At 42.2% G+C, this 25,529-nt stretch overlaps 1 protein-coding gene across 1 annotated transcript; it reads right to left on the reverse strand.

Annotated features, from left to right (window-relative positions):
* Positions 1 to 1,512: 1,512 nt before the first annotated feature.
* E2F8 (E2F transcription factor 8) lies at positions 1,513 to 23,867 on the reverse strand. The gene is made up of 13 exons (XM_001506106.5): positions 23,790 to 23,867; positions 19,560 to 19,686; positions 18,015 to 18,287; positions 17,512 to 17,668; positions 15,863 to 16,174; positions 15,551 to 15,712; positions 9,672 to 9,809; positions 9,171 to 9,380; positions 8,484 to 8,571; positions 6,150 to 6,717; positions 3,313 to 3,445; positions 2,813 to 3,207; positions 1,513 to 2,330 (listed from the first exon to the last, which is right to left on the reverse strand). The coding sequence occupies exons 2-13, from the start codon at positions 19,575 to 19,577 to the stop codon at positions 2,148 to 2,150; spliced, it is 2,637 nt and encodes an 878-aa protein (XP_001506156.1). The 5' UTR covers positions 19,578 to 19,686; positions 23,790 to 23,867; the 3' UTR covers positions 1,513 to 2,147.
* Between the last annotated feature and the right edge of the window lie 1,662 nt (positions 23,868 to 25,529).

Consider the following 25,529-nt stretch of genomic DNA (forward strand, 5'->3'; position numbering starts at 1 on the left):
GAAGAATAGACTGAGCGGGGCGAGAGAGGAGGAAGGGAGGTCAGAGAGAAGGCTGACACAGTAGTCTAGCCGGGATATAACGAGAGCCCGTAATAGTAAGGTAGCCGTTTGGGTGGAGAGGAAAGGGCGGATCTTGGCGATATTGTAGAGGTGAAACTGGCAGGTCTTGGTAACGGATAGGATGTGTGGGGTGAACGAGAGGGACGAGTCAAGGATGACACCGAGATTGCGGGCCTGAGGGACGGGAAGGATGGTCGTGCCATCCATGGTGATGGAGAAGTCTGGGAGAGGACCGGGTTTGGGAGGGAAGATGAGGAGCTCAGTCTTGCTCATGTTGAGTTTTAGGTGGCGGGCCGACATCCAGGTGGAGACGTCCCGGAGGCAGGAGGAGATGCGAGCCTGAAGGGAGGGGGAGAGGACAGGGGCGGAGATGTAGATCTGTGTGTCATCTGCGTAGAGACGGTAGTCAAAGCCGTGAGAGCGGATGAGTTCACCGAGGGAGTGAGTGTAAATGGAGAACAGAAGAGGGCCAAGAACTGACCCTTGAGGAACTCCAACAGTTAAAGGATGGGAGGGGGAGGAGGCTCCAGCGAAGGAGACCGAGAATGACCGGCCAGAGAGGTAAGAGGAGAACCAGGAGAGGACAGAGTCCGTGAAGCCAAGGTGTCAGAATCTCCCTTCCTCCTCTCTCATCCCGCTCCAGTCTATTCTTCACTCCGCTGCCCGGCTCATCTTCCTGTAGAAACGCTCTGGGCATGTCACTCCCCTTAAAAACCACAAGTGGTTGCCTATCGACCTCTGCACAAAACAAAAACTTCTCACTCTAGGCTTCAAGGCTCTCCATCACCTTGCCCCTTCCTACCTCTCCTCCCTTCTCTCTTTCTACTGCCCACCCCGCAAGCTCCGCTCCTCTGCTGCCCACCTCCTCACTGTCCCTCGTTCTCACCTATCCCGCCGTCGACCCCTGGGCCACGTCCTCCTGCGGTTTTGAAATGCCCTCCCTCCTCACCTCCGCCAAACGAATTCTCTTCCCCTCTTCAAAACCCAACTTAGGGCTCACCTCCTCCAAGAGGCCTTCCCAGACTGAGCTCCCTTTTTCCCTCTGCTCCCTCTACCCCCTTCACCTCTCTGCAGCTAAACCCTCTTCTCCCCCCTTTCCCTCTGCTCCTCCCCCCTCCCGTCCCATCCCCTCAGCACTGTACTCGTCTGCTCAACGATATACATATATCTTCATTACCCTATTTATTTTGTTAATGAGATGTACATCACCTTGATTCTATTTATTTGCTATTGTTTTAATGAGATGTTCTTCCCCTTGATTCTATTTACTGACATTGTTCTTGTCTATCTCCCCCTATTAGACTGTAAGCCCGTCAAAGGGCAGGGACTGTCTCTATCTGTTACCGATTTGTACATTCCAAGCGCTTAGTACAGTGCTCTGCACATAGTAAGCGCTCAATAAATGCTATTGAATGAAAAATAAATACTATTGAATGAACTCAAACTTTTATATCAATTCTTTTTTTTATTAGGAAGCAGATGGTATTTCATTTGTTAAAACAAGACCCTGTCCAAATGAAAACATTAAAATCCATTAGAAAAGTTTCAATTTGAACTTATGATTAAAAAATACATTATATAAATAATTCATTTTTTCATAGACTTGATTAAGAATTGTTCTAACTTTACAAAAGACATTGCTTCAAAGCATGGGGCTGAAGAAATTACAAAATATAACTATATTCTTCCTATTTTAAAGTACAATATTATACATCACACAGCACTCTCATTGTGCAAAGTATAATAAAATGCTGTGCGGTTATAAACTGTAACCAAGCACAATTATTCTGCATAATAGTTTGTTATAATTTTCTTCAAACAGCTTTCCCCAGAATTTAAGGTACCTTAGTTTAATATTTTGTCTTTATTTTGTAGCATTAAAGGTAGTAACATATTTTATACAAATATATAGTCATATGAAAATAAGATACTATTCTGATATTAATTAGATCATCCAAAATATTTACAGTTTTTCCGGGGCAAATGTCCTCCAAACAAGTTTGTTAACAATTGTAGAGAGCAATGTGAAAGAAAAATCTTTTCTACTGAATTCAATTCTATTGCAGAGCACCAGTTAGTTCCCTTCATTAGGGAACATCCTCAGAAGAGACTTCAAGCTTTCGTTGTGGGACTAAGAGATTTCCCAGAGAAGATTTACTAGCACCATTTGAATTTGTCGAAGATGAGTCAGAAAGTTTTGTTGGCCCTCCTGGTGTTCTGAAGAAATTTTCGGCCACTAATTGTGATCCCTTGGGCGTGAGTGGTACAGGCTAATTGGAAAGACGAAGAAAACGTGAAAACTGAATGTGTATTCTTCAGAATCCTCATAGTATCACTGAGCAAATATTAAACATGGTGGAAACTTAGCTGGCAAACCTAGGATACTGCAATACAGGCCATGTCAAGCTCCATCTGCAATTCATTTCACAGAGCCAAGCAAGACTATAAACAAACAAACCCTAGGCAACACAACTGAATGTGTCAGAGGCCTAATGTGACCCTCAAATGGCTATGGATATCAAGTTCCACCTATTCTTTAAGTATGACTTATGCTAGAGGAGAATAGAACTTTAAGCCTTTTTAAACCTTTAATCTTAAATTTGGAACAAAAACAATATTCAGAGGAGACGTAATCAGATTCTGAAGTTTCCTTGGCTCCCAGATAACTACGAAAAAGACATACTTTTTACGTCTCTCACTAAAGTAAAGGGGAAATGTATTGTTTTTGTTGTTTTTAGCAGAAGAAGCCTACCTGTGGTAGCGGAGTCGCAGAAAGTGACTGTCCATTCCCTAGGTTCTGTCCAGGTCCTGGTGAATCATGCTTGGTGATTTTCCCCAGAGAAACGCCTCCATTTTCGGATGCAGTACTAATGCGCTCGATCTGAGGAGACACTGGTACAGGTGCTGGTCCAGGACTTGCAGAAACCTGCATGCTAGGAGAGATCAGTCCTAAATTTTGCAGAGTGAAGTTTACAATAGCTGAACTTGGATTCTGGGTGGGAACAGAGTGGCCTGAAGCCAGAGATGGACTGCTCACTACAGGTACTGCTGCTACAGAAGTCGGTGACACCATTAGCTTCAAAGGGGTTACTTGAAAGGAGGAAAAGTTAACAGCAGTCAATTCGGGAGTTGTCACAGGAATAACACCTGGAATGAAAAAAGAACAAAATTACATGAAAGCAAAGGTTGTCGGTCTACATAGTTATAGGGAACCACATATAAGTACTTGAATGGGTTTCTGAAGAAACACACCTGCAATTGGTGAATTGTAGATTCTAGGCGTTGGAGAACATGAACCAGGACTTTCCTTATTAGATAAAATAGACTCTGTACCTAGTGAAGAACACTGTGCAAGAGGAATGAGGTATCCGGTTGGAATCAAGGTCTGGAAAATAGAGAAGTGGATTTTGCCATAGAAATTCAGTAATGACAAAAACTCCTACATTTCTCTTTCAGCCCAATGATACTGAGACTTTTTCTCCACAAGGTTACCACTCAGGGACACTGACTGAACTATATATGAGGAACAGAGTTCAAACCTAATTAATTTGCTTCTCGCAGAAGTTTCTCCCAAGGAAAAATGACCTTTATTTCACTACGGGCAGTTGTCCATGATAAGCCCCCTTGATCCCTAAGATACTAAACACAAAGGCAGTTTTGTAAAGTCGGTAAAGGTGGACCCTTTAAAAAGACGCAACTTTATGCATTTAGACATTGGTTATTTCTGCTTCAGCAACTTCGTTTTTCTAGTGTTTTAATTCAAAATACCAAACAGCTACTGTAAATACATTAAACAAGGTTATGAACTAAATAACTGAGCAGAGCAAAATGAGAGAATATTTTCTAAGATGGGTAATTTTGACTGTGACCTGCCTCAGATTTTAATGACAAAGTGCCTGGAGATCAAATGCCTTCAATCTTCCCATGGATTCAACCAATGTTAAGTTCAAAAATAAAAACCCTTCACCTCTGGTAGCCCGTATCAAATAGTTTGCTCCCAGTCTTTACATATAATTATGCTTTACCAGATAGAGAAAGTACATATGGGTGGCAGAACTGTTTGGAAAGTCCATAAGCCTGGCATGAACTGTGTAAGTACCATAACCATAACCCTGGCAGGAACTGTGTAAGTACAGACATCTCTGATAGACGAGTGGCTTCTCCTTCATCTTCTACAGGCCATTTTTCTCTTCAGTGTTATATGTAACAAGAGGTCATGCTTTGATCTAGTTTTCTGTAGTAAGTCTCTTCTGGGGAACTGGTAAAATTAGAATCCAAGAAACAAGCTCTATAGGTTTGGAGGCTATGAGTTTACCAGGTGATTTCAGTTTTTCATGATATACTTTATTGACTTTTCATGTTTAAGAAAAAATTCCCTAAAAATTATGAAATAGAGAAGTATATGAAATGATTTAATTACACTATTGTGCTCTAAATTATACTACTGTGCATGTTGTCCATGAGCATGGACTGTGCAAATGCTTGTGCATAGCAAACTACATATGTAGAAAAACACATACACCACAAAGATTAAAAGATTAATTAAATGATTTAAAGACCATAGAGATATTCATAAGCTGAGTACAAATGCATTTCATTTCAACTGGTGTAACGTTTTCATAGGAATTATATTGACTTTTAATTAGATCCTTTCAATTCAGAGATTAGTCCATGAGAATGAATTAGGCATTCCAAAAGCCAAGCTAACTTTTGGGGTCCCTTAATTGATTGTATTATCTTAGTGGTTGGTTTTAACCTCCTCTTTCATTAAATTCTGCCTACCTTCTAGAGAAGGTTCTAATAAGAAGTGAAATCGCTAAAGGCAGAGGGGGAGAAAGGACAATCCACATATTAATAATAATGTTGGTATTTGTTAAACGCTTACTATGTGCAGAGCACTGTTCTAAGCGCTGGGGTAGACCATATTGTTACAAACAGTACACAGTGGCAAACTTGTTCAAACTGTCTACCTTAGGATTGTCTCTAATAGTGGCAACGAAGGATGTTTATAAGACAGTGTGATGGTAGCCTTCTGTACAAACGATTCCTAACTTTCCTCTCCAGCACCTACTCTATGAATCTATAGAGTAGATTCCGAATTCCTATCTTTTCCCTTTAATTAATAACAACTGAGATAAAGCCTGACTAGACCTCATTTCCATTTTTAAATGTTAAATCCATTCTAAAAAGCTATTTTCTGCAAATTTCACCCATATTTACAATCAGGGATTCAGGTATCTTCACCAATTCCCTAGGAGTTAGGGCACAAGCGGGATTGTCTTCGTTTCAAAGATGGGGAAATCGAGGCCCAGAAAAACGAAGTAATTTGTCCAAAGCCACACTGCGAGTTATTGGGATGATCCAAAATTAGAACACAAGTCTCTTAATTTCTCTTAAGTGCTATGCTTTGATACCTATTTTTACAATCTATTGCTGCCTCCTACTTGTTCTTTATTTTAGTGTCTGCCTCTCCTGTGCGATTCTAATCTCTATTGCAAGGGTACCCATAAATGCGAGGAGCAGCAGTGCCTGAAAAAAATGAAGGTACTCCTTCTGGCTCAGCCTGTTTCTCTAACACACACACGTCACGTCCACGAGGACAGAGTTCTCTATTAACCTTAGGTCTGGTGTAAATGTGTGAAATGGGAAATACAAATACAGGATCCAATTTCCTTGCAGCCACCCGATCCCAGTTGTAGTACGTCAACTGTCCTCAGCTACTCTAAAGGGAGTGACTCAGAGAGACAAGATTACTATGGCTTTAATCGCCCATTCATTCAGTGCCACTTTTCCCGTAAATTTCTTCAAATGATTACAACAGGTGTTGGCGTTCCATGCAAATAACAAAAAAGCCAAGCTGAAAAGTCACGCAAAAAATCTCTTCCTCCCAAGGTTAAAAATATCTGTGAAACGATCTCTGTAAAGGGATTAGTATACTGAAGCCACACTCAAAGCTCTAAATGCTAGAGAAAGACCAGTTCAATGCCTTCTGTCAAGGCGCAAATGTATTCTGGGAGACTTACAACCCACTAAACTCTATGCTAGAAGCTCTCGGGTTCTAGAGCTAAACAATCCAGGTTTTTACTTACTGTGGAAATATTTTCAAGCCCCTTCAGGTCCTCCTTAAATTTTTTAATTGAAGTGTTGTCCTCCAGCACATTAGATCTTTTTAGGTGCTTTTCTGACGCAGATTCATTTTCTTCACATTTTATAGCCTGCCTTTCTGGAGTCGGCAATGAGTTTCCAAGTCTAGTGGTATCATCAGTTTTCAAGGCATCATTCTTGGCTTTTTCGGTGGTCATTTTATTAGTGAGCACTTTGGATTTAGAATCAATGGAACTTGTATTTCCAGTTACACTAGAGCAGGGTAAAGAGTGTACAGTGGAGTTTATGCCTTGTGAAGTTGCAGTTTGTGCTTGGGAAGGCTGCAGATAGATTGCATAAGAAGCACCAGACTGGGCCTGAGGTAGGATGACAGGAACTGCTGAACATAATGAATTGTGGATCAGGGGTACGACGCCTAGTGGCTGTATGAGAGATGCAGTCTGAGAGGATTTGGTTCGGTCGGGTTCAGAATTAGATACTGAATCCAAAGGAAATGCTGATTTACAATGTAAGGTAGATCTCGACAGTTGCATTTTCATCTTTTTGGGTCCACTAAAAAATAAATCAGAAATCCACACTATGAAAACATCTTTATCCCAGAAAGCTCTTAGGCACTTTAAGTTACATCTATTTTAGAAAAGAGACACAGGTATCGATATTCAAATACTATCGATCAGTCAATGGTATCTGAGCATTAGTGTTCCGAGGAAGGTATTAAGTGCTTGGGAAAGTAGAGTACAAGAGTTAGTAGAAGTGAAGTAATAATAATAATAATTATGGTATTTAAGTGCTTACTATGTGTCAAGCACTGTTCTCAGTGCTGGGGCAGATATAGCGTAATCAGGTTATCCCACTTGGGGCTCATGGTCTTAATCCTCATTTTACAGATGAGGTAACTGAGGCACAGAGAAGTTAAGTGGCTTGCCTAAGGTCACACAGCAGACAAGTGTGGAGTCGGGATTTGAACCTATGTCCTCTGACTCCCAAGCCCGTGCTCTTGCCATTAGGCCATGTTGCTTCTCAATGATGGAGCACAGACCTGTAAATCAGAAGGATCTTGGTTATAATTCGGTTCTGCTACTTGTCTCTTGTGTGATCTTCGGCAAGCCACTTAACTTCTCTGTATCTCAGTTACCTCATCTGTAAAATGGGGAATAAAGACCGTGAGCCCCATGTGGGACAGGGACTGGGTTCAACCTGATAAACCTGTATCTACCCCAAAACCTAGCACAGTGCCTGGAATATAATAAGCGCTTAATTTACTATAAAGGATTAGAGATTAGATTCTTGTTCATGATAATAATAATAGTACATACTTGTTAAGCACTTACTTTATGCCAAGCACTTGTCTAAGAACTGGGATAGATACAAGTTAACCACGTTGGACACAGTCCTTGTCCTACCTGGGGCTCACAGTCTAAGTAGAAGGGGATAAAATTTAATCCCCATTTGACAGATGAGGTAACCGAGGCACAGAAATTAAGTGACTTGTCCAAGGTCACACAGCAGGCAACTGGTGGAGCCGGAATTAGATACGGGTCCTCTTATTCCCAGACCTATGCTCTTTCTACTAGGCCTCACGGTTTCTCATTAGATTACAGATGAAGTCTCCTGTCAGGAATGACTGTGAGCCTCAGGTCTTAGGTTTTGGGACCAAGAACCTAAACAGTGGAATTGATTATAGTGCTAGTAGCTTGCCCAGCACCACTTACTATCTCTCATCCCAGCCACTTGTGTTTCCAATGGGACAAGACATGCAAGGAGCTCAATGTGAAGTGCATGTGTGGTCTATGCCCATGTTAGCGAGCTACAGGTAGATTCAGGACTAGAACCTAAATGCCCTAATTCTCAGAGCAGTGCTCTTTCCACTGGACCAATAGCAAAGTTATCAAGATTCACAGTATTTCTTGTAAGCAACGAAACACAGAACCTCATCTGTCCTGGTTTCCTCCAAAGGTCATGGAATGTACATTCTCCAGCCTTGGGAGAAAGAGCAATTTCCTGCTAATTCCCCTCATCCAGGTTTTGATTTCCAACTTTCATAGAGTATGTGTGTGTGTGTGTGCATGTTTGTGTGTGTACATGCGCGTGTGTTGGAGGGAGGGCAGGGGGTTGGATGGAAATCAAGAGCATACGCCAATGAATACTAATCCAGTGTCCGCCGGCTTAGGCCACTTCCCCAGGATAAAACCTTTAAGGGATAGAGTGACCTAAGCAACAATTACTGTTCTTGAATGTGGTTAAGGGAACTGGGTTCATTTTAATTAGGAATAGTCACTTCTAACCCACAGAATGCTAATGCACAATATTCCACCTACCTTGACTGCTCTTCTAATTGCATTTTGCAAATTGCAGCAAGTTGAGCCATTTTATTTGGAAAGGGGGCTGAAATGGTAGATCCATCACCTGGAAAAACCAAAAAATGTTCATTAAAGTCACAGGTGGACATTAGGAATATAAAAGGGCCCTGGAGTTCATTTTTACAAACAAAAATATCACTCATCATCATCATCAATGGTATTTACTGAGTGCTTACTCTGGACAGAGCACTGTATTAAGCGCTTGAGAGAGTATAATATAACAATAAACATACACATTCCCTGACCTTGAATTTACAATCTAGTGGAAGACAGGCATTAATATAAATAATTTATAATACAATTTATAGATATGTACATAAGTGCCATGGGTTTGAAGATGGGGCGAATATCAAATGCCTAAAAGATCACAGATCCAAATCATTTAATTCCCTAAAACATACAGCAAAGTCAATTTTACATCCCCATAAGTCTCCTCCCACTCTTGTAACTTGTGTTAATTATAAATACTTGTAGGAATAAGTATTTAAGTGATATTTCTAAAAGGCCATTATTGAAATACAAAGTATTTTAATGGCCCAAGTTGCACAAGATACTAACTGAATTACACAAAATGTCATATATACATAGAAAAACCCACCACAATCTCTGGTCACTTCATCATGTCTTGTCATGTCTAATGCATACCTTTATTGGTCTTGATGGGACTGCTAGGGGCAGAGTTTATCTTTCTTCGGTCACTTTCTATACTCTTTACCAGTTTTATTAAAGATGGGTGTCGAGTGAAGTTTGGCTTCCCACTTGAAGAAAAGAGATTTTTGGCACACTGCTCTTTGGAAGATTTAGGCACTTCCAAATCAGATGAGTCAAGAGGAGTGGAAGAAACGGGGCTTAAAACTAAAACGTAAAAAGAAAACAGTTAGATATATGTCTCTGAACATTTAAAATGCTCTACAAGGACATGTTCTGTAAATAAACACACTTCTCATCAGTGTCACTTTTAGACATTCCAAGATTTCTCTCTCAGACAGGGCTCCAAAAATTTGGCGCTGGTGGTTAAGTTTTGTCGAGTTTCTGTCTACGCTTTTCTGCCTCTGCTTTCTTACATCTTTCTAGGAGTACAAAAATCTCTCTAAATGTATTTCAATTCAAAGAAACAGGGTCAGGAATATTAAAAAGAATACGTACCTCTGGAATTGGTACAGATTTCAGGCCCCGTCCATTTAAAAGCAGGTTTTCTGCCCCTCTCCTCTGTAACATGAACTTTCTTGATAAGCTCAAGGCTACTGAGAACATTAGCAATGTCATACAATCTCCTAATTTTAGCTGAAATAAAATAAACATATCAGTTAACATGTAATCTATCTTAAATCTGGCTCACAGCATTCCCATCTACATTCAGAGCCCTAGTGACATGAAAACTCTAGAAGTCAAAATAAACAAAATGTATCAAGTGATGATAAGTTTTCTAAGGACCCCATTTAAAATTAAAATCCATATGGCAACAATTCCTACTCAGGGTCAAATTGGTAGATCTGAATTTTGCATTAACTTACTGAATAAGGTAAATATTTTCCTGGCAGTATCTCATCAGAGACTACTATATATTTATTTTTAAATGGCCTCAGTACAAGAAATGATGAAATATTCATTTCCAATGGCAATCACAAGAATCTGGGACCCACTGCATTAGCATCCTAATTATTGCAAAAAAGCCAGTAATTGACTGCAATCCACTGAAAATAGCTGTGTTCACTGCTATCCTAATGTGTCCATTTTCTTTTTTTATGGCATTTGTTTAGTGCTTACCTGTGCCAGGAACTAAACTAAGTGCCAGGGTAGATCGATTAGACTGTGAGCCCGTCATTGGGCAGGGATTGTCTCTATCTGTTGCCAAATTGTACATTCCAAGTGCTTAGTAAAGTGCTCTGTACACAGTAATTGCTCAATAAATACTATTAAATGAATACAAAATAATTTGATTAGACACATTCCCTGTCCTACATAGGGCTACAGTCTTAATCCCCATTTTGTGGATGAGGTAATGGAGGCCCAGAGAAGTTAAGTGACAAGCCCAAAGTCACACAGCAGACAAGTGGTGGAGCTGGCACTCAATAAAAATGATTGAATGAATGATTGAATGAATGAATGATTGAATGAATGAATGAACCCACGTCCTCTGACTCCCAGGCCTTTGCTCTTTCCAATAGGCCATGCTGCTTAGATGAACCACTTCATGGTCAGGCCAGATAGATTTTTAAGTCAAACCCACCTCCCGAACACCACTGGTAGATAACTCAGAGTCAGTGATCAACTTTATTGCCAAAGCCAAGAAAAGTTTCACATGATTTCATGGACAGGCCAGGGCTTTAAGAGTAAAGGGCTTCTCATTGACAAGAAGCCTCCCCTACCAGTCAGCCAATCAACTCTGCTTACTGATTATTCACTACGTGCAGCTGGGAGGAGAAGTCTTTCCTAGAGTGAGCAAGTAAGAACTGAACTAGTGTGGTTTTTAACATATCTGTTTAAAATGACATCTACTAGTCTTGAAACAAAATGCATTGAGAAAATTATGGAGCTGCAGAAATCAGAATACAACGGTGTGTGAAGTGGAGAACTTTGAATTGTCTGGTGAGTTTGATCAGTGTGGCAACCAGTCAGGATAACCAGGGTGGAAGTTATACTTTTTCCTAAATAATAGATTTTTGGTTTGAATTGGCAACTCAAACTTCTTTTTTCCTTAACAGTTTCCGTGTGTGTTTGGCAAATCCTGTACCTTTTTGTCTGTATTATTTGTTAGCAATACGTACATGTCTACCAACTCTGTTATACAGTACTCTCCCAAGTGCCTAGCACAGTGTTCTGCATATAGTAAGTACTCAATGAATATGACTGATTGAAGTACATACTTTATGGTAATTTCTTCCAAAATTACTAGCCCCAGTGCACCTGAGAGTGCTAACCGCTCAAAGCAATGTGTTAGAGCTCCCTCTTTTGGATGCTCCCAAAATCGCTGAGATGGGATTAAAGCTTTAAAACACTTCATCACCTTGCCCTCTCCTACTTCAGCAGGCTACTCTCCTACTACAACCCAGCCTATATACTAAAGCTTCTCTAATGTTAACCTTCTCACTCTACCTCCATCTCGTCTATCTTGCATCTGACCTCTCACCTTCGTCCTGCCTCTGGCCTGGAACACCCTCCTTCCTCACAACCATCAATCAGTCTCCCCCAATTCAAAAACTTATTTAAGGCACATCTCCTCCAAGAGGCCTTCCTGACTAAGCCCTTTATTCCTCTCTCCCACTCCTCTCTGAATCGCCCTGACTTGCTCCCGTTATTCATCACCGCCCCCACCCCCACGGCACTTATGAACATATCTCTAATTTATTTATATTAATGTCTGTCTCCCCATCTAGACTGAAAGCTCACTGTGGGCAGGGAATGTGTCTGTTTATGGTTGTATTGTACTCTCCCAAGCGCTTAGTACAGTGCTCTGCACACAGTAGGAGCTCAACAAATATAAATGCCTGACTGACTGAAAGTTTAATATGAGTCATTCATCTAAAAGTCTGGGTAAACTTGGTTTTTATTCTTACCATAGCAACTTCTTAGAAATGAAAGTAAAATTTAGATTCTTGCAGAGCACAATTATAGATAAATTCATTAGATGACTTCAAAGTCTCTTTCATCTATATTTTAACATTAACTAGTGATTTCTAGTTCAATGATCTACAACATTACTTCACCGAGAACTAACTTTAAAGCCATTTAAGGGCAACCTTTGGTCTTGTACATAGGAAGAACAGGCATCTCTAAAATGATGTGTACTTAGAAAATCCTCCTAAAATTTACCACTAAGTCTAAACAAACCTGACACTAATGTACCAAACTGTCTTTGTCTCTCCTCTTGAATCTCAAGATTTGCTTCCAATAAACCTCATGAGACAACTATTCTGTACCAATGTTTGACAGTCCACAAAAGACTAGGACATGGGATACACAAAAGAGAAAACACTGAGAAAACAGAATAAAGGCTGTGGGCTTCTTAAGTGTCCTTGAGACCAGAGTAGGGTCTTCCAAATGGAAAGGGTAAATGAACAGATTATAATTATAACTGACTTCTAAAATTCTTTTTGAGGCAAGTTTCTGTTTTAGGTACCTTTAGAAATATCTCATACATGCAAAACATTCCAGGAAACAAGCCAATAAATCAAACATGAATCTTCATTAAAAACTTAATATGAAAAGAGAGGTGAAAGGAAAAATAGGTAACATTAGAGGAGGTACATAGTACCTACAACAGAAACTATTTTGCAAGTGCCTCCAGAAAGTAGTCACTGAAAGACTAACTAAATGTGCTTCTTATTGTGAGATTAAATACATCCTAAGAGAGCTAAGCTTGACATTTTCCTGCTAAAGGACCAGAATGCCTGAAATTTGCCCAAATCCTTATCAACATCAATCATAATATTTCCTAACTCCATCATGTCTAGAAACAAATATCACTATAATAACTCTGTCAGAAGTATGGTCAGTGACTTGCAAGTCCTTGAAAGTCCTTATTGAACAGTTGTTTTTTTAAGGGTTTTGCTATGCAATTTTAAATAAACCATTAGAAGTGCAATTTGGCACGATTTTGATTAACAGTATAGCAAATCCATACGAACCAGAAGCAGTAAAAATAGTCTTAAAGAGAGCCTCAAAAATACTTCTTGGGGTTGAGAAGGGTAGGAGGTGATTGTCACCATCTCCTTCCTCTACCATGAGGTCATTGCATAAACTGAGAATCAGTTGTATTTATTTAGTGCAAACTTTGTGCAGAGCAATTACTAAGTACTTAAATAGTAGGGTATGTAAGTGGAAAGTTGCATGGCCTGGTGGGTAGAGTACGGATCTGGGAGTCAGAAGGACTTGGGTTCTAATACCAGCTCCACCACTTGTCTGCTGTGTGATCTTGGTCAAGTCACTTACCTTCTCTGTGCCTCATCTGTAAAATGGGGATTAAGATGGTGAGCCCCATGTGGGACATGGACTGTGTCCAACCTGATTAGCTTGTATCTACCCAGCGTTTGGTAAAGTGCCTGGCACACAGTGCTTAACAAATGCCGTTACAAAAAAAAAAAGAAATGCTCGCTAAGAGTGAATAAATATATAATTGGTGCGAAGGTGCTGAGGTAGTACAAGGCAAATCTGACAAGAAAAGAGGAAACGTTCATCAGGGAATACTGCCTGTAAGTGAACAAAAAAATTTCAGAAGGGTTTTGACGAAGCTAGGAGAGTGGCAGATTTGAAATGGCGTGGGGCGGGGTGGAGGGGGCGCAAGTAGGAAGGAGAAAAAAAGCAAGGTGTCAAAAGGGCCAAAGACACAAGGCACAATGAGGATAGCCTGAGAGGAATGAAGTTTACAAATTAGGTCTTGGTGGGATGAGAGAGGATAAGTGGGGATGACCAGATCTGAGGCCTTGAACTCAATGACCAAGGATTTCTGCTTGATGCAGATAGGGAACGAGTAAACAATGAAGGTTTTAAAGGAATGAGGCCATCTGAGCAGAATGGTTTTTATTAGAAAATGATCTGAGTGTAGTAGATCATAAGGTTGTCTAGATTGTAAACGGAATGAGGCCATCTGAGCAGAATGGTTTTTATTAGAAAATGATCTGAGTGTAGTAGATCATAAGGTTGTCTAGATTGTAAACTTCTTTTGAGGGCAGGGATCAGGTCTACCGACTTTATTGTATTCTCCTGACTGCTTAGTATATGCTCTGAATGCAGCCAGTCCTCATTGATTGACTGATTGGTCGATGGAAGTATAGCCTGGAAGGGGGAGCAACTGGAGCCAGAGGAGGCCGACACAGTAGTCAAACCTGGATAGGAAAAGTGCCTGAACCAAGGTAATGGCCAGGAGGTAATGGCATTAGGCAGCACGGGCTAGTGGATAGTGCATGGGCCTGGGAATCAGAAGGACCTGGGTTCTAATTCCGGCTCCACCACTTATTTGCTGTATGCCCTTGGGCAAATCACTGTGCTTCTCCATGCTTCAGTTACCTCATCTGTAAAATGCGGATTAAGCCCCGTGAGGAACACAGATTGGGTCAAACCCGATTAGCTTGTATCCATCCCAATACTTAGTATGCACATAGTACATATTTAACAGATACCATTAAAAAAAAGAAGAAAAAAGGGGGCAGATCGATCTGGGAAATGCTGTAGAAGTAATCCTAATAGTTTTTATTGAGACTGAATGTGAGACTTTAAAGAGAGGGAGGAGTCAAGGAATATGCCAAGGCTGCAGACATCAGAGATACAGAGGATAAGATTGCTTTCTACTGTGATAGCTACACTTGTATTTTACACAATGGTGAAATCAGCAAAAGATATAATTTCGATACTGGTAAATGCTATCTATGTGCCAAGTACTGTATTACACGCTGAAGTAGATACAAGATCATCAGGTTGGACTGATTTCCTGTCTCACATGGGACTCACAGTCTAAGTAGAAGGGATTTTAATCCCCATTTTACATCTAAGGAAACTGAGGTCCAGAGAAGTTGAGGGATTTGTCCCTGGTCACACAGCAGACAGGTGGGGGAACCGAGATTAGAACCTAAATTCTCTGCCTCTTGGGCCCTTGCTCTTTCCACTAGGCCACGCTACTGGCTTAAACAAAACATTGTGGGTTAAAAGTGATGAGCTGAGGAATAGAAAAGAGTAATTGCCCCCAAGAACCAATCAGTCGATGCTATTTACTGAGCAACTACTGGTAAAGTAAAATAGCAGACATGATCTCTGTCCTCAAGGGGCTTACAGTCTGAGGTTTTTTAGCCACTATCACAAGCTACAATGGCATGACCATAAGGGCCACGCGGTTACCCAGTGACTTCACAGTGGGTTCGCTGAAGTGAGCTGAAACACCCCCAATCCATCAATGCTATTTGAGCGCTCACTGTACTAAGTGCTTGCAAAAGTACAGTACAACACACATTGGCAGACAGGATCCCTGCCCACAAGGAGCTTACATGCCACAGGGTCACAGAGCAGTGCAGTCCTCAGGAGGTGATACTTACTTTTAAACTTGCTTTTATCTAAATCTTCTATGTGATCCTCACCAATTAAAATTTTGGCAGCAATTTCAAGGCTCACGACCTGAGGTGTTGATACTAGAAACAGCATCACAAATTTCTGGCTCATTACTCTTAGAGACTTGTCTTTTCTGCTGTTTACAGATGCTGTACACAGAATTAAAAAGGAGTGAGAAACAAGCCTTAAAATAACCAGACTATCACATTACTGACATATGAACTGCTAAGAATAGTTCCCAATATTAAGTTTGTATTTCCCAAAACATACACATTCTCATATTTTAAAAAATGTATCACCTGCCCGAAATTCCACTCCTGGAAGTTCAACAAAGCACATGTCTGTATGTCCATTTTGACCGATGTTTGGTTTCGCTAGATTCTCCTCATTTTTGTCACCGTTAAAGTCAAATTCTTGCTCGTACTCTCTCTTTTTGATCATCATAATTTGTTCGGCATATTTATTCTCTTCGCCGACATTTTTCAGAGTTCCAAGAGTTTTGTGGAGATTATGACGCCCGTGCCAAGTATACCTGTTTTTGGCAAGGCGGCTCACCATATGCAAACTCTCCAACACATTCACAATGTCATAAATACGCCTGCGCTCAACATCTACCAAAAAAACACAACATATTTAAAGCTTATCAGGAGAAAATTATTTCATGTGTTCTTCTGGGTAGCAATTTCTGAGCTAATACAGATTTTTGCATACAAATTTATTCATTTATGTGCATTAATCGTATCCTTTGAAAAGTGAATAAAAACTCTTATAAATTGCATGATTTTTATGGGCCACATTTTCTGTCTCTTCTGATAGCTAACTTGCAACATAAAATGCCACAATCATTTTTGGACACTACTAATTTACTTAAAATGATTGCCGACATTCTGGAATGCTAGAGCCAGCAGATACCAACATCACTGGTGTTGAAGCCTGGCTAATTCATTATAGTAGATATTCACATTCACTGTCTTGTGGTTTTAATTATACTACCTTGCTATGACCTTCATTCAGAAAGCATTCAAAATGAATGGTCTTTTTCAAGGAGATAATAACCTACATAAATCATACAATTGTGTACAACTACCCTGTGTAAGATGGTCAAAACACACTCTTCTTGAGAACACTGGTTGCATAATTCTTAAATGAGATTTTTAAAAAAGGATTACCCCTTCATAAAAAATTACATTGAAAAAATATTAATATCAGCTCTTACCCTTTTTTCCTCATAGTGAGTGATAATATATAAGTAATGATCTACATGTACTTGGCTAATCACTTAATCAATAGTGTTTACCAAGCACTTACTGTGTGCATTAAGGTCTTGTGAGAGAACAACACAATACAGTTGGTAGACAAATTCCTTCTGTCATATGTAGCCTAATGCCTCCCTCATTTCCATTTGAAAAAATGGGGTTTTAAAAATAGGCAAATTATAGGAGCAAATACTATAAACATCAGGGGGAGAAAAAAATCACAACAGCTTTCTATCAGGCTTACAGTAAATGTCAAACTCAACAGTCCTCTTTTTAGCAGTGAGGGGGAAGTTGTCTCCAAGCATCTTTATTCCCATTTGGGAAAGCTGACCTGCAGTTACACAATTGAAACCTACCTACAATAGAAGCCACCAGAATACTCCTCAGAGCAGAAGCCCAGCCAGATATCTAAATACCTAGTACTAAATTCTTGCCTGCAGGTACTTTAAATATTTTTTTAAAAACTCAAGGGAAATTCAGAAAATGACTCTAATAGAAATCAATTTTCAGTTTTAAACTTTCATGGGCTTTTGAAAGCACAAAGGTGTACTATTCAAATGAGTATAAGATACATCAAAATTGTAATTTTTTTTTAAGATATTTGACATTTAACTATCTGCAGTTTATACAGAATGGTTTTGGGAAATCTATATAGTCAGATGAATAGCATCTAGATATAGTTTCATACTTACTGAGCTCCTCTGCTACTTCATCAAGACAAATGTCATTATTCACTGCGGGATTAGGGTAGTTAGGATATCGGGCCAAGAATTTATGACACAACAATCCTAAACTTTTCTCTTTCCGACTTGGTTGGGATTTCTCATATTCATCTCCAGACAGGTGTTCCTGTAGTGTAAAAGAAGAGAATGATTGTTTAAAATGGAAATAAAACATTGAACAGATCTATTAGTAGAATCCAGGATGGATGACTAATACTTATACCATGAGCCTTATCCCCTAACAGCTGCAAAGCTTGGAAAAAATAAAACCAGTAAACACTGGGGTGATGCTAAAAATAACTAACATTCCAGAACACCTAATTATACATTTTACCTAGGCTTACACTTTTCCAGTGTTCTGCATTTAGCAACAACTTGAAAACCCAATTTATATTGCTTCCAGCTTTGGAATGCCAATGCTAATGCACCCAAAGACCCTGGTTATGGAATCAGTACAACTTTTCAAAACCTACATGTAAACAATCTTTTGCCTCTAGGATTCCACTTTGGTTGCCAGACAGTCCTTTTTTCTGCTCTCTGTTTCTAATCTCAGGACTAGCAGCACTGATCAACATTTTCAGATTAGCTGTTGGTGTCCATGGTTCCCCAGGAGAGGTTTCCTTAGGCTTTGTTGGTGTCGTCAAAGGTCCAGGCTGGAGCTCTGTTAATACTGTATTTGAGGTAGATGACTCTTTCAGAGGCGTTTTCATCAACATTCTTTTATGTGGCTCAAAAAAGTAATTTTCCTACAAGAAGAAACAAATAGATTTAAAGTTTACCTTGATACTATTCATTTGCCTGAGTACTCTTAATCAATCTATTGAAACATTGGGGGGTACTGTAAGAAAGCAACAAAACCCAAAATGCTGAATCTTCTTTTGATCTGCCAATAATCATTTTCTTTTAACATTTCAGTAGCAAAGTCATAAAAATGAGCTATTTATTTTTCAAATCAAGCAATGACTATTCATTTATTTATGGTATTCTGTAAGTGTGGTTTCTATCCCAAAGAATCCCCAGTTCAAACTGGAGTTCCTTTTCACATTAGCACTGAATGTCGGCTCATAAGAATGCATTTAACTCCATGGAGGCAGGGTGCTGAATGACACATGGTGAGATTTGTCCCATGGGTCGATCTTACTGACAAAACCCAGCAGAAGGCAAAAGAGTTCCTTAGTGGGAGAGATCATAAAAATCCCATTAGAGAGGGCAGAGTAACGGCTATTCATAAATAAACTGTCATTCAGGCACTACTCAACCTTTGCTCCCTCCCCACAATTGCCAACGATGACTTCACCATTTCCTGTGTCCCTCCTTCCAAAGGAAAATGATTGAGATGACAGCAAGATGACAGCAAGACCCTTAATACCCTTCACAGAGTTTCAAACCAAGGAAGTCCTGGTCTCACTAATGGTAATTTAGAGTAATGGATAAAGGAGACCCCATAACCATACGTTTGGACTTAAAAATCATCCATCAAAGAGGAAGCCATGACCCAACTAGGGAATCTTAAGCGAATCAAGACACTTGATGATGATTATAAATCTACCATTCAGTCTGATAGGGTTTGAAACACTACAACACCTCTCAACTCATCTTACACATTCTTCTTATAGGAAACATTGGATCTGCTATCCAGTACTTCTACTGTATTTGATTCTATGGACGCCCACTTTAACAAACCTATAAATTTCTTAATTCTTGTTTGTGATGAAATTACTGACAAGTTCAAACTGGGGTTTATCTACCCAGAAGCATAATTTAAACAGTTGTGAAGATCTACTACCAAACTATCATCTTTTAACAAACAAATCCACCCTTAAATCATTAATGGAGCATCTAGTATCATCTTTGACTTCTTTAAGCCTATCTAGAAGACAGAGAAGACAATCAAGAGAAATACATTACTGGATCTTAGCTTGAATCATTTCAACATAAAGGAAAAAAAATCTTATTGAAAACTACACACTAAGCATATCATTTTAAATCATAAAGATAGATATTGAAATGAAAAATACCTTCTGCTCATTCTCCATTTTGTGAATTTCTTGACCATTTATGTCTTCTCAAATTAGAAAAATGAAGCTTCTCCAAGAATCATGATAGCCCTTGGCAGTCTAATTTTTTAACAAAATTTCAAATGCCCTAAAAAAAGGGGGGAGGGGAGCAGTAGGAGGAACAAGAAAGATACTATTAAGTAATGTACGGAAGTTCCACTTTTGAAAATTCTCATTAGCCTGCCCTGCACCTTCCCCATCTGCTACCTAGCAAACAAAACAAAAATGTACAGTAAAGCACAATTTAAATTTATTGGCGTTGAGCTGTCTAAAATCTGGATCCAGTGGCACCCCACATCCACTTACCAAGTTCCATATTACTGCTACCAAGCGCTTAGTACAGTGCTCTGCACATAGTAAGCGCTCAATAAATACTATTGAATGCTACCTCTATTTTTGAACTACTGTTCAAAAAGGGAGTTTTCCTTTGAAAAATCACTTTCAAATAGTACTTATTGAGTATCCCCATTCATGAGGAGCCGTGCTGGATTCTAATTTCTAGGAGCTCATGTTCAATCTCAGTAAAATGTTGCAGGAACGTAGATGATCCACAGAGGTCACTTTCAAGTTCAAAGATGAAACCTATCCTTTTAGGTAGACTACAGGATAAGGATTAACTTTTAAATTAATGATGGTATTTGTTAGGCTCTTACTATGTGCAAAGCACTATTTTAAGTGCTGAATGCATTTGAAGTTGAGATGCAAGGGATTCTGTTCCTAGTTCAGAAGAAGCCGTGTGGACCCTTCTATTAACCACAGCCACTTGCCTGCTTTGAGACCTTGGACAAGTCACTCAGCACTTCAGTTTCCGTTTCTGTAAAATGGGGATGCAATACCTATTCCTGTGGGTCAATGACGGTATCCAATCTACTTTTATTGTATCTATCCCTCTGCTTAGTACAGCACTGGCCATACAGCAAGTGCCTAGTAAATTACCATTATCATCATTATTATTGAGTTTTCAGAAAGGAAGCTACACTATAGTGCAGCTACTTCCATCTTCAGCACAGGAATAACCAAAGAAGACCTGCAGTGGTGAGATAATCACACTAGAGGTGTCAACTTGGTTCTCTTTAGGACTCTTCTGGGCATTTAAATAGCACCTTAACACTTATTGTTTTACTTGATATTGTTACATTTGATATTTGTCCCGCCGCACTTAGGTATGTATCTTTAAATTGTATATTATAAATTACTTATCCATATTTATAATTATTTATCCAGATTTATGTCTTTCTCTCCGCTTGAGACTGCAAACTCGCTCCGGGAGGAGAACGTGTCTGCTCACTCCGCTGCACTGTCCTCTCCCAAGTGCTCAGCATGGGGCTCTGCAGAGAAGCTGCGTGGTTTAGTGGAAAGAGCACGGGCTTGGGAGTCAGAAATCATGGGTTCTAAGTCCGGCTCTGCCACTTGTCTGCTGTGTGACCTTGGGCAAGTCACTTAGCTTCTCTCTGCCTCAGTAACCTCATTCGGAAAGTGGGGATGAAGACTGTGAGCCCCACGTGGCACAACCTGATTACCTTGTCTCTACCCCAGCGCTTAGAACAGTACTTGGCACATAGCGCTTAACAAATATCATAATTATTATTATTACAGTAAGCTCTCTATAAATAGTCCTGATTCTAGACTGTGAGCCCGTTGTTGGGTAGGGATTGTCTCTATCTGTTGCTGAATTGTACTTTCCAAACGCGCAGTACGGTGGTCTGCATGCAGTAAGGGCTCAATCAATGCGACTGAATGAATCCTGATTGAGCATACATTCCAAGCACTTAGTACAGTGCTCTGCACACAATAAAGGCTCAATCAATGCGACGGAATGAATACTGATTTTGTGTACATTCCAAGTGCTTAGTACAGTGCTCCGCACACAGTAAGTGCTCAATCAATGATGGTAGTATTTGTTAAGCGCTTACTATGTGCAAAGCACTGTTCTAAGCGCTGGGGGGATACAAGGTGAGCAGGTTGTTCCACGTGGGGCTCACGGTTTTAATCCCCATTTTCCAGATGAGGTAACTGAGGCCCAGAGAATTTCAGTGACTTGCCCAAAGTCATACAGCTGGCAAGTGGAGGAGCCAGGATTCGAACCCACGACCTCTGACTCCCAAGCCTGGGCTCTTACCACTGAACCATGCTGAATGGATAAACGTTTGATTGATTGATTCATTCAATACTATTTATTGAGCTCTTACTACGTGCAGAGCACTGTACTAAGCGCTTGGAATGTACCATTTGGCATTGATGGGTTAGATGCTTTCGAAAAGCAGTTCATTCATTCATTCAATAGTATTTATTGAGCACTTATTCTGTGCAGAGCACTGTACTAAGCGCTTGGAATGTACAATTTGGCAACAGATAAACAATTCATTCAATGGTATTTATTGAGCACTTACTCTGTGCAGAACTGTACTCAGCGCTTGAGCACTGTACTAAGCGCTTGACAATCCCTGCTCAGTGCCGGCTCACAGTCTAGTCGGGCGAGACAGATGGACAAAAGCAAGACAACATCATCCCGATAAATAGAATCAAGGGTATGTACACCTCATTAACAAAATAAATAGGGTGATAAAAAATATATCCAAATGAGCACAGTGCTGAGGGGAGGGGAAGGGATGGGGGAGGAGCAGAGGGAAAGGGGGCTTAGCTGAGGGGAGGTGAAGGGGAAGGAGCAGAGGGCGAAGGGGGAGCAGAGGGAAAAGGGGTCACACGAGTTGTGTCCTATGTTGCCATTAGTCTAATAATAATAATAATGATGCCATTTGTTAAGCGCTTACTATGTGCCAAGCACTGTTCTAAGTGCTGGGGAGGATATGAGGTGATCAGGTTGTCCCACGTGGGGCTCCCAGTCTTCATCCCCAATTTTCCAGATGAGGGAACTGAGGCCCAGAGAATAATAATGTTGGTATTTGTTAAGCGCTCACTATGTGCAGAGTACTGTTCTATGCGCTGGGGTAGATATGCAGGGTAATCACCTTGTCCCGCATGAGGCTCACAGTCTTCATCCCCATTTTACAGCTGAGGTAACTGAGGCAGAGAAGTAATAATAATGAAAATAATAACGTTGGTATTTGTTAAGCGCTTACTATGTGCAGAGCACCGTTCTAAGCGATGGGGGAGCTGGAGCTACAGGGTCATCAGGTTGTCCCGCGTGAGGGTCCCAGTCTTCATCCCCAATTTTCCAGATGAGGGAACCGAGGCCCAGAAAATAATAATGTTGGTATTTGTTAAGCGCTTCCTATGTGCAGAGCACCGTTCTAAGTGCTGGGGGGGATACAGGGTCATCAGGTTGTCCCACGTGAGGCTCCCAAACCTGGGCTCTTTCCACTGAGCCACGCTGCTTCTCTATGAAAGAGCCCAGGCTTAGGAGTCAGAGGTCATGAGTTCGAATCCCGGCTCTACCACTTGTCAGCTCTGTGACCATGGGCAAGTCACTTGACTTCTCTGTGCCTCAGTTCCCCGATCTGTAAAATGGGGATTAACTGTGAGCCTCACGTGGGACCACCTGATGACCCTGTATCTCCCCCAGCGCTTAGAACCGTGCTGGGCACATAGTAAGCGCTTAACCCCTACCAACATTATTATTAAGTGGCATGCCCACAGTCACACAGCTGACAGGTGGCGGAGCAGGGATTCGAACCCATGCCCTCTAACTTCCAAGCCCGGGCTCTTTCCACTGAGCCACGAAGCCCAGAGAAGCGACGTGCCCCCCCGTCGGCCAGCCCACCGAGGCGGGATTGGAACCCCTGCCCGGGCTCTCCTCGCCCCCGAGCCCCGCGGCTTCCCCCGGTCCCCGGGCGCGGAGAGCATCCTCGCGTCTCCATGGCGACGGGCTGGACCAATGGGCGGCGGGAGGCGCGCAGCCCATTGGCCCGCGGGCCGGGAGGCGGGGCCCGGCCTTGCGCCTTCGATTTAAAAATTTGGCGGGGAAGGCAGGCCGCCGCCGCCCCGGATCCCGCGCCCCGCGGCGGGTTTCCCATCCCCGTCCGGGCTCGGAAGGGGGAGTCTCTCTCTCTCCCGCAACTTGCTAGAAGCCCCCGCCTTTCCCTTCCCCCTTCGGAGGCGCCTATCCCTCCCCGCCGCGCTCGGATGCCCGCCTTCCCGCCCTCACCTGTCCCGGCCTCTCCGCCCGCTCCTTCCCCGCGTCGAGGTGGGTGGTTGCGGGAGCCTCCCCCCGCGCCCCCCCCCCCCCTTTACCTGTCAGGTTTTCCCACGGGTGGAAACGCCGCCGTCGCGATCCCGGCGGGGAGGGGCGGGCGCGGAGCCGGGTCCGAGCGGGGAGGGCGGCGTGACCGCCCCCGGAGCCGCCGAGCCCCGATTTGAAATTAACCCGCTCTCCGCGCGAACCTCTCCCGCGGGCGGGCGGGCGGGCGGGGCTGCCCCCTTCCCACGCCCCTCCCTCCCCCCTTCCCGGCCCTTTCTCCCCCCACCAATCAGAACCGCTCGATTTGAGCCGCGGGCCAATCAGATGGCGCCGTCGTTGTCTTCCCTCCCCCCCCCCCGCCCGAGTTGGAGGAAAAGTTCAGGAACTTTTTTCTTTTCTTTTTTTTTTCCTCCGAGGGGGAGAAGTTTGGCGGGTGACTGGTGCGCGGGCTGCGGCCGAGACCCTCCCCTTCTCCCCCCAGCCCCAAACGAGTCACCCCAACCTTCGCTCTGCAACCCGCCCACCTGACTTCCACCCCGGCCCCCCAATTTCTATATGGGGTGGGGGAGGGAAAAATTGATCCATTCAATAGGATTTATTGAGCGCTTACTCTGTGCACAGCACTGGACTGAGCGAATGGACCACGGGGCAACAGAGAGGAGGGAGGGAAAAATTGATCCATTCAGTTGGATTCATTGAGCGCTTACTCTCTGCACAACACTGGACTGAGAGAATGGACCACGGGGCAACAGAGAGGAGGGAGGGAAAAATTGATCCATTCAGTTGGATTCATTGAGCGCTTACTCTCTGCACAACACTGGACTGAGAGAATGGACCACGGGGCAACAGAGAGGAGGGAGGGAAAAATTGATCCATTCAGTTGGATTCATTGAGCGCTTACTCTCTGCACAACACTGGACTGAGAGAATGGACAACGGGGCAACAGAGAGGGGGGAGGGAAAAATCGATCCATTCAATGGGATTCATTGAGCGCTTACTCTCTGCACAACACTGGACTGAGAGAATGGACAATGGGGCAACAGAGAGGGGGAGGGAAAAATTGATCCATTCAATAGGGTTCATAGAGCGCTTACTCTGTGTACAGCACTGGACTGAGCGAACGGACAATGGGACAACAGAGAGGGAGGAGGGAGAAATGGATCCATTCAATTGGATTCATTGAGCGCTTACTCTGTGCACAGCACTGGACTGAGCGAATGGACAATGGGGCAACAGAGAGAGACCATCCCGGCCCGATGACGGGTTCCCAGTTTAAGCGGGGGAGACGGACGGCAGAGCAGAGCAAAAACAAGACATCATCACGATAAATAGAATCAAGGGCAGGTACACCTCATTAACAAAATAAACAGGGTAGTAAATAATACATAGACACGAGCACAGTGCTGGGGGGAGGGGGAGGAGCAGAGGGTGGGGAGGGGAAAAATGGCCCTCAGACTGTGAGCCCGTCATTGGGCCGGGATTGTTTCTAACTGTTGCCGATTGGTACATTCCAAGCGCTTAGTAGAGTGTTCTGCACATAGTAAGCGCTCAATAAATACTACTGAATGAATTACGATTTTCTAAAACGAAAAAAACTCCCTGAAGCTTCAGAGGTTTTCCCAAGGCAGGTACGGTCAAAGTTTTGCCCAGATGTTGAGAGTTTAAACCACGGAATAGGGGCACTCGAAAGGCGAAATCCCCGCAATGCCGCTTCCTAGCCTCTTCCCAAATTAGTGTCTGCGCTCCCCCTCGTCTTGCTTTTCCCTTCCCGGGAAGAGGAGCACTGGGAAGGC

The sequence above is a fragment of the Ornithorhynchus anatinus genome, chromosome 3, assembly GCF_004115215.2.
Source record: "Ornithorhynchus anatinus isolate Pmale09 chromosome 3, mOrnAna1.pri.v4, whole genome shotgun sequence".
Classification (NCBI taxonomy): Eukaryota; Metazoa; Chordata; class Mammalia; order Monotremata; family Ornithorhynchidae; genus Ornithorhynchus; species Ornithorhynchus anatinus.